General features: G+C 34.3%; 1 protein-coding gene across 3 annotated transcripts; it reads right to left on the bottom strand.

Moving 5' to 3' along the window:
• Positions 1-1,423: 1,423 nt before the first annotated feature.
• Positions 1,424-16,082, bottom strand: LOC114318048 (uncharacterized). 3 transcript variants are annotated; one of them, XM_082903365.1, is made up of 4 exons: positions 15,848-15,914; positions 15,609-15,708; positions 6,362-6,419; positions 1,424-2,580 (listed from the first exon to the last, which is right to left on the bottom strand). In XM_082903365.1, the coding sequence occupies exon 4, from the start codon at positions 2,575-2,577 to the stop codon at positions 1,726-1,728; it is 852 nt and encodes a 283-aa protein (XP_082759491.1). In that variant the 5' UTR covers positions 2,578-2,580; positions 6,362-6,419; positions 15,609-15,708; positions 15,848-15,914; the 3' UTR covers positions 1,424-1,725. The 3 variants fall into 3 exon arrangements, with proteins under 3 accessions (XP_082759491.1, XP_082759490.1, XP_028120709.1); XM_082903364.1 differs by lacking the exon at positions 6,362-6,419 and having other exon boundaries at positions 15,848-16,082; XM_028264908.2 differs by lacking the exon at positions 6,362-6,419 and having other exon boundaries at positions 15,609-15,737; positions 15,848-15,980.
• Positions 16,083-17,984: the final 1,902 nt, after the last annotated feature.

Here is a 17,984-nt window from a genome sequence, read left to right as displayed (position 1 = left end):
AATGGGTGTGTAAAGAGAGAATGTGGGGTTGAAGATGGCGTAAAATTGGTATATTGAAAAGTGTAAAAAAGAAAAAGTGAAAATTTGATTGATTGTAATGGGAAAATAGGTGTAAGGAAACCAAATGGTTGTGTAAGTAGAATTATCTCTGTTTGTACCTTACTATTCTAGTTGAAATTTGAAAAAACTTTCGACTATCCAATAAATTTTTTTTCCCCAAGTATCATTGACACATAATTCCCCCAAAAGCAAAAAAAAAAAAATAAAAAAAAAAAATTAAGTTTCCATATCTGAGACGATTATTTTAGATTTCCCTTATTTTGTAATTATTCCTTTTTTCATACCAATTTTTTTTCAATTTGTTCGGAAATTAATCTAAGTTTCTTGTTATTCCAATTATCCTATGTTTTGATCTAGAGAAATGACAATTATTTATTCGTTTTATTTTCGTTTTCCTCTCCAAACATAGTATTAAACCATGTAACTACATTTTAGTTATGGCCTAAATGTTACCATGCGAGAATCTTAATTTGTTGAATTTGTGATTCTAACTTTAATAGTGAAGTTGGAGAAATCGTCCGTCAAAGAAGAATGAGAGGCCTGGATAAATGAAGGGAAAAGTGATTTACTTTCTCAGTGTTGACGTTGATAGTTATTGGTAGGGTCATAAATGTACCGAACCATTTGTAAGCTCAGCTCTTTAAAGGCTCGACTTGATTTGTTAAGTAAATAAACGAGATTGAGCCTAACTTTTAAACTCGTTTAATAAACGAGCTGAGCTCGAACTCGAATAAACTTAACTTGTTAAGCTTGATTCGTTTATCTTTATTTAAATTATGAAATAAATATATTATTTATATGTTAAATAATATAAGTAATATTTTTATTTAAAACTAATATATTTAATAATATAAATAATTGTAAAAAAAATTCATTATCGAACTTCGATCGATCTCGAGCTGGATAATCAAGTTCGATAAATAAATGAGCTAAGCTCAAGCCTAGAAAAACTTAGCCCGACTCGCTTCATTTGCAACCCTAGTTATTGGAACCCCAAATTCAACAAATTGAGATTTGCATGGCGGAAGCAGGAAAGATAGCTTTCCATCTTACAATGCTCTTGGAAGTGGCAAATCCCCTAGAACATTTGGCTACAATTGGGTATGTAAGATGCAGACAATGAAGAGTTAATTTGGGGCTTCACAGTTTGACAACCACACACAATCCATATGGTCATGACAATATTTTCCTTCATTTTCTTCCATTTTCTCAGCTAAGAAAGATATTTGCAATGCAAGAAACCCTCTGGGCGAAAAGGCAACTAATTTCTTAGTCCCATCTGAACCTGGTCAAAATTTGTCACGCATCCGAAGTGCAAATCACACCAATGCTGGATAAAACAAACTCAAAGGAGGCTAATAGGTTCAGTAAGCTAATGCATAACCACTTATTATTACAATACCAGTTTCAACACTAAATTGTCACATAGATCTCTGCAAGCTACAAGTTCACCAGCATTGAAGCCCTAATCTACGTCATAAGATAGTAGTAATGTTACAAAGATCGATCTCTGCATGCTATGTGTCACTTTGACGGAACGAAAGCTAGAGCAGACAAGGCCTAATCTATGATTTTAAATACATATGTCTTCATGAACAATCAGAAATTCTATCATAAAGCAACAGTTATACTACAGTCATCCAAAGGGACCTGCACCAAATTAATCTACATTGTAACTTGAGGCTCGGAGCCACCAGCCTTGCCGACATGGCTGCCATTCTCAATCACTTCTCCCTCTGCCTTCTTGCTTACCTCATTGTCCATCAATGTGTTTTGTTCCTCAATTTTCTTCTCTGTCGCTTCTTTCTCATTACTTGTCTGGTCTGCTTTCTCCTGTCCTTCCATTTGGCACTTTTCCTCAACAATGGCCGTATCCGGTTTCTCAGCTTCGAGTGATGTTTGCTCCACCTTTTCGTGAACATCTGTATCCTCCACTTTTCCCTTATCATTTTGAGTTACTTCAGAACCGTCAGCCACTTTTCCAACCTGAGCCTCTTTTGAATTACCCTGTTTTGCTTCTCCATCCTTCTTGCACTCTTCAGCATCAGGCATTTTAATGTCATCGTCTCCAAGCTTAGCTTCTTCTGGTTCCAGACCATGCGTTTTGTCTTTGTTCTTCTGATCTTGATTTTCCTCCACAACATCCTTCTCGATTTCTTTAGCTGCATTACCCTTCTCAGTTTTATCTCCATCTTGCTGGTCAACTTCTTTCACCACCTCGGTTTCTTCAGGACCGACTTCTTTTTCTTTGTTATCATCCTTCTTTGAAGCAGAAGATTTCTTGCTACGCTTCTTTGGAGGCTCAATCTCCAGTGGTGGAGTTGTCTTTGCTTTCTCACTAATCCGGGCTGATCTCCTTGGAGTTTCACCGGTCCCCCAATCAAACTTGGATATTGCGGGACCACCAGGGTGCGATTTCAGGTATTGTTCCAATTGTTTTCTGTTTGTGATCTCCTCCCCCGTTGGGGAGGTGAATACAATCTCATTCTTCTTAGGGGTACCTCCTTTCTTGGGCATGAACTGCAGGTAAATACAACTATGCGTTATACAATTCGTTTCTCTCGAAAAAGAAACAAGAAAAGAAATTTCAGAAAGCAGGCTTTACAGTATTGAAACTTAGGGTTGTAAAATGAATGAGAAAGGATGATTTAAGTAAATGTATACAAAGTAAACTAAATCTCTGAACATAATATGGAAGAAAAAAATAATATGAAAAATAGATACTGTCCACAGTACACAAACGCATATCTGGAGTCAGTCACATGCATTTTTTGAGATAAATAAAATATTGGGTAAATTACACCGATCACCCTTGAGATTTAACAAAAATACAGTAAACCCTACAAATTTGGTATAATTATACTGAGATGAACAAATGTAAAATATACATTTCAATGTCAACGAGATGACAATATAACCTTTTTCACCCATCCGACTAAGAATTAATGATTAAAAGGAGCTAAGTAATAGATGAATTGAAACTTTAAGGGAGCCCAGTGTAATTACGTCAAACTTGTGTAACTCAATGTATTTTCTTTAAACTTTAAAGGAGGTTAGTGTAATTTACCAATAAATATTCTTATTTAGCTATCCTGCTTGACCATAGGCCACTAGGTAACCAGTTGGTCCACCAACCTTCATGCAACAGCTCAACTCTCTTCGGTCATCTCGATATCAAGGTGAGATGAAAATCAAGACATGGACTTCAATCATATATAACTTTTGTTTTCTTCTTTTCTTTGAGAATAAAGCAGAAATAAATATACAACTCGCATTCCATATTAATTTATTATTCTCAGCTGCCACGGTGTCTTATACAAGAATAAACAGAACATGGAATAGAAAATACTGTAAAATCTAAAAGACACTCAGAACGTGGAAAAGGAAAAATGATTGTGTAAATTAATCAGCATATAAAATTTATTAAACCTGCCAATGTTTTACGCATAGACTAACCTACACCAATGTGAAATGAAGTGAATCATACTTGAAATAGCTGAGGACCTTTATATTTGTTTTAAAAGAAACATGCTTGTCAACAATAATTTGTATAAGATGTGATTGTTATTAATGTAGCGCAGATACAATATGGAAAAGTAAGCTGTAGACGTTTAACTTCTTTAACTATAGGTTTCTTTTCAAAGAATTTTTAACCAAGTTAAATTATACATTTTTTTTTTTTTTTTTTTTTTTTTATAAGCAACAAAGAAAATTGTATTAGCAAATGTGCCGAGGGGACACAACGCATATACAATCAAGAAAAAGTACATAAGAAAGATTCAACACTCTTGACTACAAACCAAAAGCAACAAAACAAAACCCATCTTCTAAAAAGCATCAATATAGTGCCCACTTCACAAAAGTGCTCTTGGCATCTGACATTGATTTCCATTTAGCTCCACCAACTTTACCAATAAGCATAGCAGAAGTGATATCTGGATGCTCCCCCCCTTGAATATCCTCTCAAAATATTCCATAAAGAAAAAAAGAGCACTGACCGGATTCTTGGGAAAAATAAACTATCTTTAACCAAACAGCCACCCATATCCTTCACATCTCTTTGCTCCGGATCCTCTCTTCCTATGATCATCATAACTCCATTTCCTTCCTTGAGGATGATTTTCCCCTTCATTTCTTTGAGACCTTCCTATTCTTGCCAATCTCCACCATCATAGAATCAATTTCCTTGCTTCCATTAGTCAATTCTTTCATATTCAATCACATGTTCAACCTGATCATGGCTAAGGCAACCGCCCTTATCTTTAGTAAAAGTCAATTCGTCAAAATTACCACAAATCTTGTCTACCTTTTGAGAATGATAGGCATCTTTTATAAATGCAATATAAGGTTTTACTAACAAGTGCCGTAAAGGAGGTGTTCAAATGACCATTTGTTTCAAAAATCTCTCAAGGAAAAACATAGGAATAGATCCTTTATTCTAAATTAACCTCTCAGATGCAGATTATGGAAGGAATTTTCAACAATACAAAAGATAAAGCATCTTTCTATCTCAGATCAAAACATAATATGTGATCGTATTATATCATTTTGAAGTTTGAACTCCATCTTTCTATCTCAGATCAAAACATAATGCCTACAGAACTTGTGAGGGCAACCCTCAGAGGTTACCATAAAATTCCATCGTTGAATCCACTTCAAATTGACCAATGTTTAATCCAAACTCACATGCCTACTCCAAATGGAGAAGTTCAAAATATTACTGAAATTAACATAGTCCAATACAGTACATCTTAGAAACAAAGAAGCATATACCAGCTGACCTGAACTTGTCACTACAATTTTTTCCCTTAATCAGGACACAGTTTCGATTAGCTTTGATATAGAAACAATGCGCTGTCTTCTAGCATTTGATGTGTCCATCTATTTTTCATGATATTTGCCAAGCCTCTGCTCTCCAATATGACTAAAAAAGTTAAATTTTATAGAAGGCCAAAGAAATCACAGGATCTAGAAGAGCATAAAACCTATAAATTTGGTTCAAATTCCATGATTGTGCGACTCATTCTATAAAATCTTTGCATCTCCAAGAAAAAAATAAAGTAAATGCAAGGAAGGAAACATAGCATAATATTTCTAATATGAATTCTGATAGCGTAATCTCATGGTTTAAATTCACTCAACCATGTAATCTGATTTGCTTGGACATGAGAGACATGAATATATTTCCTCCGGATCATTTATCTATCTATTTTTCCAAATAGCCTTATTAAAACAATGCCACTTCGGTATATTGACACCAAACCTCATCAAAGTCTTGAATTCTGGTATTCATGCAAGGTTACACGTTGATTCTTGTCCAAACCAAATGGTTCATTGCACTATGAACATAAACACTTCATGCACAACTGATGATAGAGGCGTGAGGTTATGTTCAAAGCATAATTTAAATTCAATGTTCATTATGGCTTCACACATCAATTATACACTTTTTAGCAGCAAAAGTAGGTAACCTTTCCACAAGTTTTTGTGCACATGAGAGCATATATTTAGTCACACATAGTTGCTGTGCCAGTCAAATGGGTGTGCTTCCGATATACTCAATTGATGATGCCAGGTTCATCTTGCTTCTACATGATCTCATTCTATATTTCAAACTCACATAAAATCAGCTCCAAAACATTATACCAACATATGCTGTCGAACTCTTTTCAATTGACTGGAGTCCATGAGAATTACTCTATTAGACTATCATCCAGATTGATTCCATAGCCCAACTCTTGAAGCAAACACTATTGCTCATTTCAACCAACATGATCAAAATCACAGCCACCAAAGTACAAAAACACCATATAATCCTCCTCTTCCCCTGAACATGGAAATAGGAATCCTAAAAAGACGAAATCTCAGAAAGACCACCTAACTAATCCCCTGAAAAGTAGACAACCTCTGACAAACTAAGCATAGGGCCCATGTACAAGATGGTGGTTGCAAAGTCTCCTCTGTTCTAGCAGTCAACTGTCCCAGAAAGCTCTTGATATCTGGAAGCACTTTGAAAGACCATACCAGCTTAAAATATGAACAAAGGCTTGGAAAAATGAACTTTGCAATAAGATAAGTTATGAGACAACTCTGACACCCTTACAATGAGGACTTCGGACTACGCTCACTTTTGTGTAACATAGTAATCTACATTCAACATTAAACAAACAAATACATATTTCACAATGATGTAGACAACAGGCTTAGCATTATCAACAATTCTTTGTCAGCTATAAATACTATGAAATTTTGTTTAATATGAGAGATATATCCCTATGTAACTTCATATTTCAGTCATTACCTGAATTCATTTCTTTTTTCACACGTTTCCCTTGTAAAGCTTCAGCCCCCACCAACTTCTTGGGAAACAAAAAGACATGAAGAGTTAGCCTTGACCAGGCCGCTTGGGAAGCTCAACTGACATAGGTCACTAAGATGCATCCACATGAAAGTACTTATTTTAAGCAGTAACACATAATATCGAGTGCCTAAACAGAGCATATATAAGCAGTAATATAGAAAATGGTGCATCTCAATTTATATTTCCTCTTCAGACTTGTGTTGTTACATAATTCATGTCTGACAATCAGAAATCTATAATATAGAGAAGAAAAACAGAGTAATTACTTGATTGTAAGTTCAGTACCAGAGTTGAAAATCAACAGATCTGCTCATCACTGTAAGGCCGTGGAACATTTTTTTCTTTTTTGGGGGAAAGGTGTAAAGGTCTTGGAAAATATGATCATGCTAAGTATCCTTCACTCTGTTAACCCCTTAAAATTGACTTTGATAGTGTCATGATTCATGTCTTATCCTCCATGTGGCTAGCTGGTCACAGCCAGGAGAAAGGAGGGCTGAGGTTAGTAGATCGACAATATAAAATGTCATCGTCACATCTCAAGACACAATCAGGAAAAGAGAGTAAGAGGAAGAGGACCATTTCTGATATCTTGGAATCTTCATCTACGTGAAATAGAAGAATGAAGGGGATGCTGCCCATACATTATGAGCACGATGGATAAAGTGGAAAAGTACTTCACGGGTGTGGTATGAAATGCAAAAATGAAGACGATCTTAGTAGTTACCCATAAAATGGAAAAGTACTTCACAAGTGTCGTATAATTGAAGGGTAAGCTCTATAGGATAGCTTAAAATTAGTTATGTTGTATGGTGCAAGATGTTAAGCAGTTCAGAAATAGAATGTTGTGAAAATGGGTGTAGCTGAGAGTGGATGAGTGATGTTAAAAGATAATAAAAATAAAAATAAACAAATTTGTTATAATTAAAAGTTGAACCAATTGAAGACAAAATGACAAAATTGTTCAAGACGGTTTGATCGCGTGCAACTAGAATTAAAAAAAGTTCACCAATATGGAGTGGCGTGATTCAATTTTCTTTTTCTTTTTCTTTTTCTTTTTAATATAAGTAAAGATAGCAAGTGTATTAAAAGGCACCAACAAAAAGTGTATACACAATGTTTAAAGATGAAACAATTGTGCTTCTGCTATTTATTTACAAAGATATATAGCTCCCATGAAAGTCAACAAAATAAATTAGCGGAAGGAAAAGTCCCTAAGCCAAAAATACATAAAGAACAGCACTATTCCTTTCAAACAAAGAATTGAGCTCTCTACACATTCAAAAGTTCTCTTCCTCTCTCTCTCTTTCTCTACAAGCACCAAATCAACTATAAAGAGCAATCTCCCAAACCTTCCTATCTCTACCACTAGGACACTATCCGCTCCAAGAAACAAAAAACTCCCTTACTGACCAAGCATCACCCATTAAACTCCAAACACAGAACACCACATTCCACCCGTCTCTAGTAACAAGGCAGTGCAATAAAAGATGATTTAACACTTTCCCTTACACTCTTGCACAAGAAGCACCAATCTAACACAACTTTGTCTCACTTCCTCAAGTTATTAGTTGATAGAATAGTTTCACGAACCACCATCCAAGCAAAGAAAAGCACTTTGGAATGAGATTTTCGACTTCTATATCCCCTTTTACAGGTAGGCGACATCCCTCTCTCCAATTAGTTTTCAATAGGAAGAAGGCACTGGAAACATGCCATTCCTAGACCCTTTCCAAGCCAGAGTGTCACCTTTGCCTGAAGCAGATTGATCTGAAGCATCCAAAAAAGTGCCTCAATTGACTCTGCGTCCCACTCCTGCAAAATCCTCCGGTAAATAGGTTTCTACAGCACACCTATGGGAGATGAAGTCCAACAATCTGCCATAAACACTCTGAACTAACCACAATCCCATAAAATCCAGAAAATTCTCCCTCAAATGCCTCTAATCACACTAGGAATCTTATTAAAACTGCACTCCACACCTTTCTCCACTTTACAGCATGTGTAATTAAAGAAATCATCCCTCACCTTTATAATGCTTTTTCTATACACCCATACCATGTTGTCCTCTTATTGGATTTGTAGACTAATCCGCCTAGCCATGATTGCACCTACAACTTCTAGTAAACAGGTATCTATAGCACGCCTGTGGGAGATGATTTACAACAATTCGCCATCGACACCTCGAAAGTAACCACAATCCCCCAGATCCAATAAAGTTTCCCTCAAATGCCTTTAATCAAACTACGAATTCTATCAAAACTGCACTGTACACCCTTCCCCACTTTAAAGCATTTGTACTTAAAGAAATCATCCCTAACACACATAATGCTTTTCTATACACCCATACCATGTAGTTCCTTATTGAATTTGTGGACCAATCCAACTAGTCATGATTGCACTTTCCATTTATCACCTTCCTCCACAAACTGTACCTCTCCCAAGCAAACCTTCACAACTTCCCAACAACTCCTTGTTGATCATCTCCAACTGATGAATTCATAGGCTTCTCAAGGTGTCAAATAGGAAGAAAGCAATAAAGAATGAGGGTTGAGGCAGAGAGCGCCGTGAGATAATAAAATAACCGATTTAAACAACGATACAGCTCTACACAGAGCTGAGTGGAGAAGACATGTGTGAATTGAGTTGGGTTAATTTGAGCATTTAGTAAATCCATAAATCCATGAATCATATGCAACTAACTTACCCCACAAGCTAGAAAACATTTGTGCAAAAGTGTGCCACCTCTACATTTTGAAGGAAATGCTTACAAAACTTAGTCACTCGTTAAAGGTATGCTTGCATATGAGGTGAAGTAAATTTAACTTCAATAGTTCTGCAAAATAGCAATGCAATGTTCAGATTATAAGTACAATGCATGTTTTCCAAATTTAGTGTAGTATTTTTATTTAGTTTCTTGCGTATACTCAAGCTTTGCTTCAATATGAAGCCGCATGTCTCTTCCTTGTGTGCTTGGTTTAACTTCATATCGTAGCTTGTGTTGTCTTATAGATTCTAAGCCTCATCACAGGTGATCAATAGCCTTGCGAACATTTACAGTAAGATAGCATTCACGCATGATACTAGTACCACTATCATCAAATCTTTTTGAGCTCCACATGAATTTCCTTAAACCCTAGATATCTGGTTTTGTGTCTCACAAGGTGATACAATCTTCCAAACATCTCTGAAACTGACTGACCAAGACTATTTCTCCAACTTTTGTAGATAGCCCTAGAAAAGCATTGTTTTTATTACTCTATTGTTTGCCCATCACTTAATGCATAACTTGAGAAGTGAGGTTGTCATGGTCCTACCCACTCTCAACATTTATTTAATGCAATTCTATAAAGCTGAAAAAGTTAATCCCCCTCTCTCCCAGCTTATATCATTATTTCCTTTTTAATTCACTAAAAGTATTTCAATTGTTGGAAAAGGTCGTCTAGACGTCACTGACTAATTCAAAAAATTTATTTATTTTTATTATTATTATTATCATTATTATTATTATTATTATTATTTATTTTATTTTATTTTTTTTTTTGGACGTATAGAAGCAATTGGGGCTTGATGTCAAAGTTCACAGATACAACAAACAACTGTTTGGTTTGAAGTTTTCAAAAACAGTTTTTTGCATTTTTAATTCGTATTTTTGTATTTTTAATGATTTTTTGAAATATTTTAATCATTTTTTATTTCACTTTTTACATCAGCTTAATTTTGGTATACTTAAAAAATATAAAATTTGTACAAAAATCGTTTACAAATTCATTGAATACAACAAAATACGAAAATGTACTCGATTTTAATAATTTTTTTTATTATTTATTTATTATTTATTTTTTTTTATTTTTTAAATTCTTTTTTATTTACAAATATTTTTAAGTGTATCTAGATTTGGTGTATCTAAAAAAAAAATTGTGTAAAATATTAAAAAAATTCACTAAAAACAAAAATATATATATATATATATGTAAAACAAAAAAAACTCAATTTTTTGAAAAGTGAGTTAATCGTTTTATTCCAACTGTTACTATTTTCGTTCCACTGTGGTGTTTTTGACCTACATGAGTTGAAACAAGTAAGTATCTCAGATGCACACAACAACCTGCAAAAAACACACACTGGGTAAGCCCTTGGAGACTCAAATTTGAGACAACAGATTCCTTGTTACTGAGCCCTTCACCTGTTGGATTGTTTTAAATTTTTTTTCCTATTGTTTAATCTCTTATCCTTGTACATGTGACAGTATTATTGATGCAGAATATAAGAAGCTCATGGAAGGTTAAATTCAAAAAAACGATGATATTTGGACATTGGCATAATTTCAAAGAGAAACTAATCTTCCTGCATCAATTATAGAAATAAAGTGATACATGGAAAGCTTGACAATTGGTCTTAGAATACGTATAATCAAACATCCATACTTGTGACACTGTATTACAAGATACACTCACAAATACAGGGATAAGAAACTACTTTTTGGTCTTAGAATACCTATAATCAAACATCCATACTTGTGACACTGTATTATAAGATACACTCACAAATGCATGGATAAGAAACTAGTTTCACTAGAAGGAAAGTGAAAAGTTAGAAAAAGAAAAAGAAAAAAGAGTACAGTCATGAAATCTCTTGAAAAGACAAGTTGAAACACAAACACACAACTACACATCCATAAACAGTGACCCACCACACACGCACACACACACAAAAATAAAATAAAATAAAATATAAAATAAAAAAAATACAAACAGATATGATTCTGAATATTTTATGATCACATATGAAAAACCATATTCTAATGATTGCAAGAAGTCTAAGAATGAATTCTCTTCACATAAATTTGCTCATGGTTCAACACAACACAACTTGAATGGGAACTCCTTTAACCAGCAAAGGCACCCTAAGCCCTTTGCAAACTTTAAACTTATGGAAACTATTTTCATATGTCTACTCCATGATAGCAAACGAACAAAAAGGAACATCATTCAGAGCTTCATAGGTTCTTTGTTCATCTCCTTCTAAGCCACTTTTTCCTTGTCTATGTGCAATAGTTTATTCTTCATCAACTGAATGAAAGCATGTATTAACCACCAGGGTTAGCCTAATGGCCAAATTCCATGTACGGTACCTTACTCCGTGTAGGTCATGGATTCAATTTCCCTCCCAATACCCCCAAAAAACAAACGGAATGAAAGCATGTTTTCAAGATGATAAAGGACTTAAATTACCCATATGTATGACATATATAAATAAATAAAATTATATATTTTGCATGTATCCCCCATGCGTTGTATACTATATTTTTTGAAAATTTCCATGTTGGCTTGTCTGTGTTGTGTCACGTGTTTGTGTCCGTGCTGCTTAAATTGCAATCCATCAAACTCATTTTCAAATTTGTAGTAATGAACTATATCCACTATGATAAACAATTGCTTGCATTTTTTCCAAAAGGAATTTATGCTTTAAAAACTGTTCAATTTTCTCAACTCATGGCAGAGAATCAACACAGAGGTTAGCTCAATGTTTTTTTTTTTTTGATCAGCAACAGACAAGAAAAATTTTATTAAGGCACAAGGCCAAGAGGATGAGGCATCCTCAACAGGAAAAAGAAAAAATACATCCAAAAAAAACAAAACAAAAACAAAAAGCCATCAACTACAGATTATTCAAAGCAAACCGTCACCCAATTTGAAGCAATCACAAAAACAAAGGGATCCCATTTAAAAACAGAGGTTAGCTCAATGTAGGGCAATAGCGAAATGTGAAATGCTTACACCAAGATAATTACTGGGGCATATAAGCCAGCTTAAATTGAGAACTGAGAAAATTTTCTTCTCGCCTCTTTTGATCAGAGAGTCGATGATATCTTATTGTTGGAGATGGCTGCCATTTATTTTGAGTGAAACATTGATAGGCTTGTAAAATGTCTCAAAGTTTACTGCAAATTGCAGAGACCAAAAAAAAAAAAAAAAAGACAAACACACACAAACAAACAAACTGTAGGTCTTTGTTGTCTCCTATGCACCAGCTAATACACAAAGTTAAAAGGATTTCTTTTGAGACCACTATGTCTTAGTGCCTTGTATAGACATAAGTTGGAGATCTGGGCATCTGCTCTTTGTGTTCAACATGCATGGTTTTAGTGCTTTCATATACTTTGGAAGCTTACAAGAACTTTGTTTCATAGATACTAGATACCTTAAAATTATCTCCATCGTAATTCGCGAACTCTGCTTTTTTTTTTTTTTCTTCAACATATTCATAAAAAAGTGCACTCACACTTTTAATCAAGTCCAATTACAGTAACAAAATGGGAAATCCAAAGACCACAACCCCCAAATTTTCAGGCATGACATGTACATGCCAATAAATAATTCAAATAGAATATCTGTAACAAATGTATTTATGACATGCACAAATAACTTAGGAGACCATTTAGGGGATTTGCCCACCTATGTTCCATGGTACCAGTATTAGTACATGCACGGACACATAGGAATCTGGTACCAGGAAAAAGAGTATGATTGAACAAATGCATAGATGCAGAAAGTTATATGTATGTTTACTACTGTTTAACATTAATTTAAAGCAAGAGGGGCATAATACATCATTAATTTACCCTCTTTAACAGTTTTATTTTATTTATTTATTTATTTTTATTCATATATAAACCTCACTCCATCTTTAACTGCAGGCATAGGCTTAAACCAACTAGTTCTCTGCATCACTTTTCACAAGCTTGGAATTCAATAATAGCACAAAACACACGTCTATTTGATTAGATTTTTAAAGGACACCTTCCACAAAAGAAAAAGAAATGAGTGTGCTTTTTCATTTGGTCCTCAGGTCCCAAATAAGAAATTAATGTGCTTTCTTTTTGGCAATTATCACTCAAACTTAATCAACTGAACTCAATAAGCCTTGTCCCAATTACTAAGGTTGGCTCTATGGAATTGTTCCCTCCAAGTAGCTCTATTCTTGATTCCTCAACCTGTGTCCTCCTTAGCCTTCTCATATTTCTTTTAGCATCTTCATTGTGAACCAAATTACACCTCCTTACAAGCACTTTGTTCTTCATCGTACATGGCCATTCTGAATGAATTCACCTCTTATTTTGGCTTTCCTTATAACAGGAATCACCCATCTTAACATTCTTGCTTCAATCACACCCCCCCTTTTTTTTTAATATATTGTTTCTTAACAGCCCAATGTTCTATAACATGCATTATAGCAGTCTAGCAGGCATCATAACAGTCAAATTAAACTTAACCCTTCGATGTTTTAGGTAGCTTATGATCTCACGACACCTTCGAAGCACTCTTCCATTTCATCCATCCTCCTTAATCTATCATTCTTTATAAATAATGGATTCAAGATATTAAAAATTATCTTTCTCAGATACCTTCTGGCCGTTAAGTTTTACTTTATTTTCATTGCTATTTTTAATTTTGCTAAAATTGCACCCTATATCTTCTTCTTTTTTTCTTGTTGTTCCAACTTGCAAATTTTGGATTCCAAATAGCACAGGGGAGTACCATTTTAAACATTCATATGCAAAAAAACAAGGATTTAATATGGATCCTTGATGTAAGCCAACTATAATCGAAAATTCACTTGTTTCTCCCCCTCTTGTTCCCACACTAGTGACAACTCTACTGTATGTATTTTTTATTACATCAGTACATCTAATGTATATAAAAGAAGAAGACCTTCATATGGTTGTTTATTGACTTGGAAATGATAAGTAAGTTCCATCAATCACCAAATTAGAAAATTAGTTTCCACAAAATTTTCTTAGAATCAATCAAATTTATTTTCTAATCTAGACATATTACACAATCACATCAAATAAATGTAATCCAAATAAATGAATTCCCCACCAAAAAAGGGGGGAAAAGAGAACAGTTCACAATCAAAATTTGGCACATGTTTTGTGTGACAATAATGTAATTATATCAATTTTCCCAGAAAATAAGCAATATAACTTAGTTGAAAACACATGACAAAAATGAGGTCAGGCTTTAGGAACCAATCTAGAAAAACTTAGCACAAGAGCAACTAAGAATATATAGGTAGTAGAAACCACTACATACATATTTAGGTTTCATCCAGACTCAACCCTATACGTGCATGCTAGAGTATATGGGTTGGCACCTTGCTAAAGTTTAGAATGGCAACCTTAGGATAACACTATCTTATTTTTGAAACTTGCTTCGAGGTATCCGGAAAGTGTAGTAATAATAGTTTACAAACCCCAAACATTCACAATAAGATGGAACCATGAAGGAATGCCACAAGAGTACAAGTCCACAAAATATCAATCACAACCCCACATTTCCACAATTACTATATAAACCACTTTTGTAAAGGTGAAAGTGAATAAATATGAAAATTTCCGTTCTCATAGAACCATGGAGAGTTACATCCCCACTTTGTTCAAAAAAAAAAAAAAAAAAAAACTACATCCCCACTTTCTAAACAGTATTCCTTTAATTAATATCAAGCAAAAAGGGACATCGAAACACCAGCTAAATTTTAGTTTCGTTAGATAGGTCATCAATTACAGCATTTAGTTCCAACAACAACCTGAAAATAAAAAATGATAAATTACCAAACATAGAGGAGATTACTATTTTCAGGAACCCTTTCAGAAGGCCCTAAGAAAACTAGTATTGTTCAAATTTTAATTTCTTAGAAAACCCAAGAAAATTTAATAAAAAGAAACATTAAGCAAGTGGTGAAAATTCAAAATTATACCCAGAATTCACCAAAATCAGAAAATCATGCCGACAAGCCCTAGAGTCAAAACTCTAACTGCTGAATGAAATTCAACAACAGAAGGCTCTAAGAAACCAGTATGGTTAAAATTTTAATTTCCTAGAAAATCCAAGAAAACTCAATAAAAAGAAACATCAAACAAGTGACAAGAATTCAAAATTATACCCACAATTCACCAAAATAAGAAAAACATGCCGACGAACCCTAGCTTCAAAACTATCACTGCTGAATGAAATTCAACAACAGAACCACCCAATTCTCTAAAATTGAACATACCCAGACTCCAATTTACAGAGACAAACAAAATTCACAGCACAAAAAACAGCATAATTCAAAGAAATGAATGTGACAGATAATATATACATCTAGAGAGAGAAAAAAAAAAGTTGTAGAGAGAGAAAGAGACCTTTTTTGTCCAACCAGGAGGAGCTGGGAGTTCCAAGGAGAAACCTTCATCTCCAGCACCGCTTTGGGTCTCCTTCGCTACTGAGCTCGACATTTTCAACCTACCAAATCCAAACCCAGAAATCAAAACCTGAAATAAAACACAAACGAAGCCAACCCAATAAGCCAACCCAATAAAACACACATGTATATATACCCATTATATATATATATATATATAAAATATATTTCTCTCTCTACCTTTCGTAAGATGAATTTTGTGTAGAGATTATTATTGTTAGGAACCCACGTTGTTGAATTACAGATTAATAAGACTTGTCGTCTCAGCTTTTTCTCTATTTTTGTAAAAGCTCGAAATCAACTGATTGGCTTTGGATATGGAGAGGACACCTGTCACCATTTTGGATTACGGGTCAGCCCGAATCATGCCTTTAATAGTTGACCCGTTTACCATTCATATAGTAATTGATTGTTTAAAATAATTTTTTTTTAAAAAAAAATAAGATGGCTAAATGTCTCTATTTTTTTACTTTCGACTCTTCATTTTTTTATTATAATTTTGTTTTAATATTAATTTTTAATTTTGTCATCATCTTATCTTCCTAAGTCTAACTCTAATCATAATTCCATCACCACTTCCACTCTTGCCAGTGGCCGCTGATGACCAACCCACCTCATTTATTTTCCTCATCTGGTGAGCCTCTTGCCGCCATCTATTGTTCACAGAACTATCAATGGCGGCAAAGGTTAGGGTTTTGTTGGTAGCAGTTGCAGTGACGGTGGAGAAGGAGCTACTGATTCGAAAACTCTATTTCGTGATCTTCATCTTCATTCTTTGGAACCTACTCTTTTTTCTCTCTTTTGTGTAAGACTATCTCTCTCCCCTGTCAATTTCTCTTTACCTTACAGGTTGGTCGATTTCTCTTCGTTCAGCTACACAGAGCTGAATTTGTTGAATATATTCGATGCTCCACAATCGAACATATGCCTTTTGTTCGGCCATATAGTATCGAACATCAAGCTTTTGTTTAGAATTGGTTTTCGAACAGCAGTGAGAGTGGTCACGAAGGCAAAAAGAAGGGTTTTCCGAACTAGTTATCCATCATTCATTTTCAGCAACATCAATGTAATTCTCTACAATAGAGAAATCACCCTTTGAACTCGGGTCCATTGCATTTCCAATGTTGTTACATTTCTTGAAACATAGTTTGCATTTGTTTGATACTTCAAGGAAATAGATGGTTGCACTGTTGCTATTGTTGTTGTTGTTGTTGTCGTTGTTTGAGTAGGTCGTCGGAGTGGAAGGGAAATTGCCGGAGAAGGGAAGCAAGAGTTACAGGTGAAAGGTGCAGGGGCGGGGTTGAAAGGGTATATTTGATATTATGAAAGGGGTCCAAAGAAAAATAAAAAGGGAAGCAATTTTGGTGGCGGAAGGCCAAAGAAGTGGAGGGTCCAAAGTAGAAAAGTGGGGACATTTAACAGCCCTAAAAAAAATATTAAAAATATAACTTAGCGTTGATGTGTTTGTACAAAAAAATAAAAATAAAATTAAGGGTAAATTACACTTACACCCCATGCGGTTTGGGTTTAATACATATCATCTCCTGACATTTGGGAAATTACACTAATCTCCCTGACATTGTAATTATTTAGACGGAATGAAAACATTGAGTTCATGCACTCTCTCTTTTCTTACTTTGCTTTACTTCTTTTGTGTGTTTTTTTTTTTTTTTTTTTGCTTTGCTTTTTTTTTTTAATGTAATTTTCTCTATTTTTCTACTATGAGTTGTTGTCTTTTATATAAGCAAGGGGTTTGTGAAATGATGCTATTAACTACAAGGGTGGGAATATAATTTCCAGAACGTGAGAGATTGGGATGTGATTGGACTAAACTTCAGGGGAGATGTCAGTGCAATTTACCCAAAATATAAAAATTGTATCTTTTGACTAAAAAACAAGTTTTGTTAAAATAAAGAAAGATTTATGGGCATGTCAAGATAACAATGCCTAAGTTGTGGAAATATTTTTGGAAAAATCTTCTAGAAATAGGAGTTTGTATTTAGGTCCAAAGGATGAAAACCTCTTACTTCTTATTTTGCCTCAATTAAGAGAACTTAAAATATCCAAAGAGTTTGTAAAATCAAGAAGAAAGATAAGTAAGAGGAAATGAGCTCAAAAACACCTTACTTTTATAACTTCAAATGGATTAAATATTACAAAAGTATAAGAACAAGTTTGAAAATATGAAATTGAATTACAAATAGAATTGAAACACAATTTAAGTCTCAAAACAAGGCCAATAAAGGCCAAACACAACTAATTTGACATGGATGTCATGATCTAAGGCTAAAACAAAGATACCTTTCAAGTCTACTCC

Source organism: Camellia sinensis, chromosome 13, assembly GCF_055761805.1.
Source record: "Camellia sinensis isolate YWXY chromosome 13, ASM5576180v1, whole genome shotgun sequence".
Taxonomy (NCBI): Eukaryota; Viridiplantae; Streptophyta; class Magnoliopsida; order Ericales; family Theaceae; genus Camellia; species Camellia sinensis.
Note: the sequence above shows the minus strand (reverse complement) of the source record. Positions and strands in the feature narration are given on the sequence as shown.

Coding starts and splice junctions, on each gene's coding strand:
- LOC114318048 (XM_082903364.1), bottom strand. CDS start 15,701: ATGTCGAGCTCAGTAGCGAAGGAGACCCAAAGCGGTGCTGGAGATGAA. Junction 2,581..15,608: donor CTCCTGGTTGGACAAAAAAG/GTCTCTTTCTCT, acceptor ATTTACCTGCAG/TTCATGCCCAAGAAAGGAGG.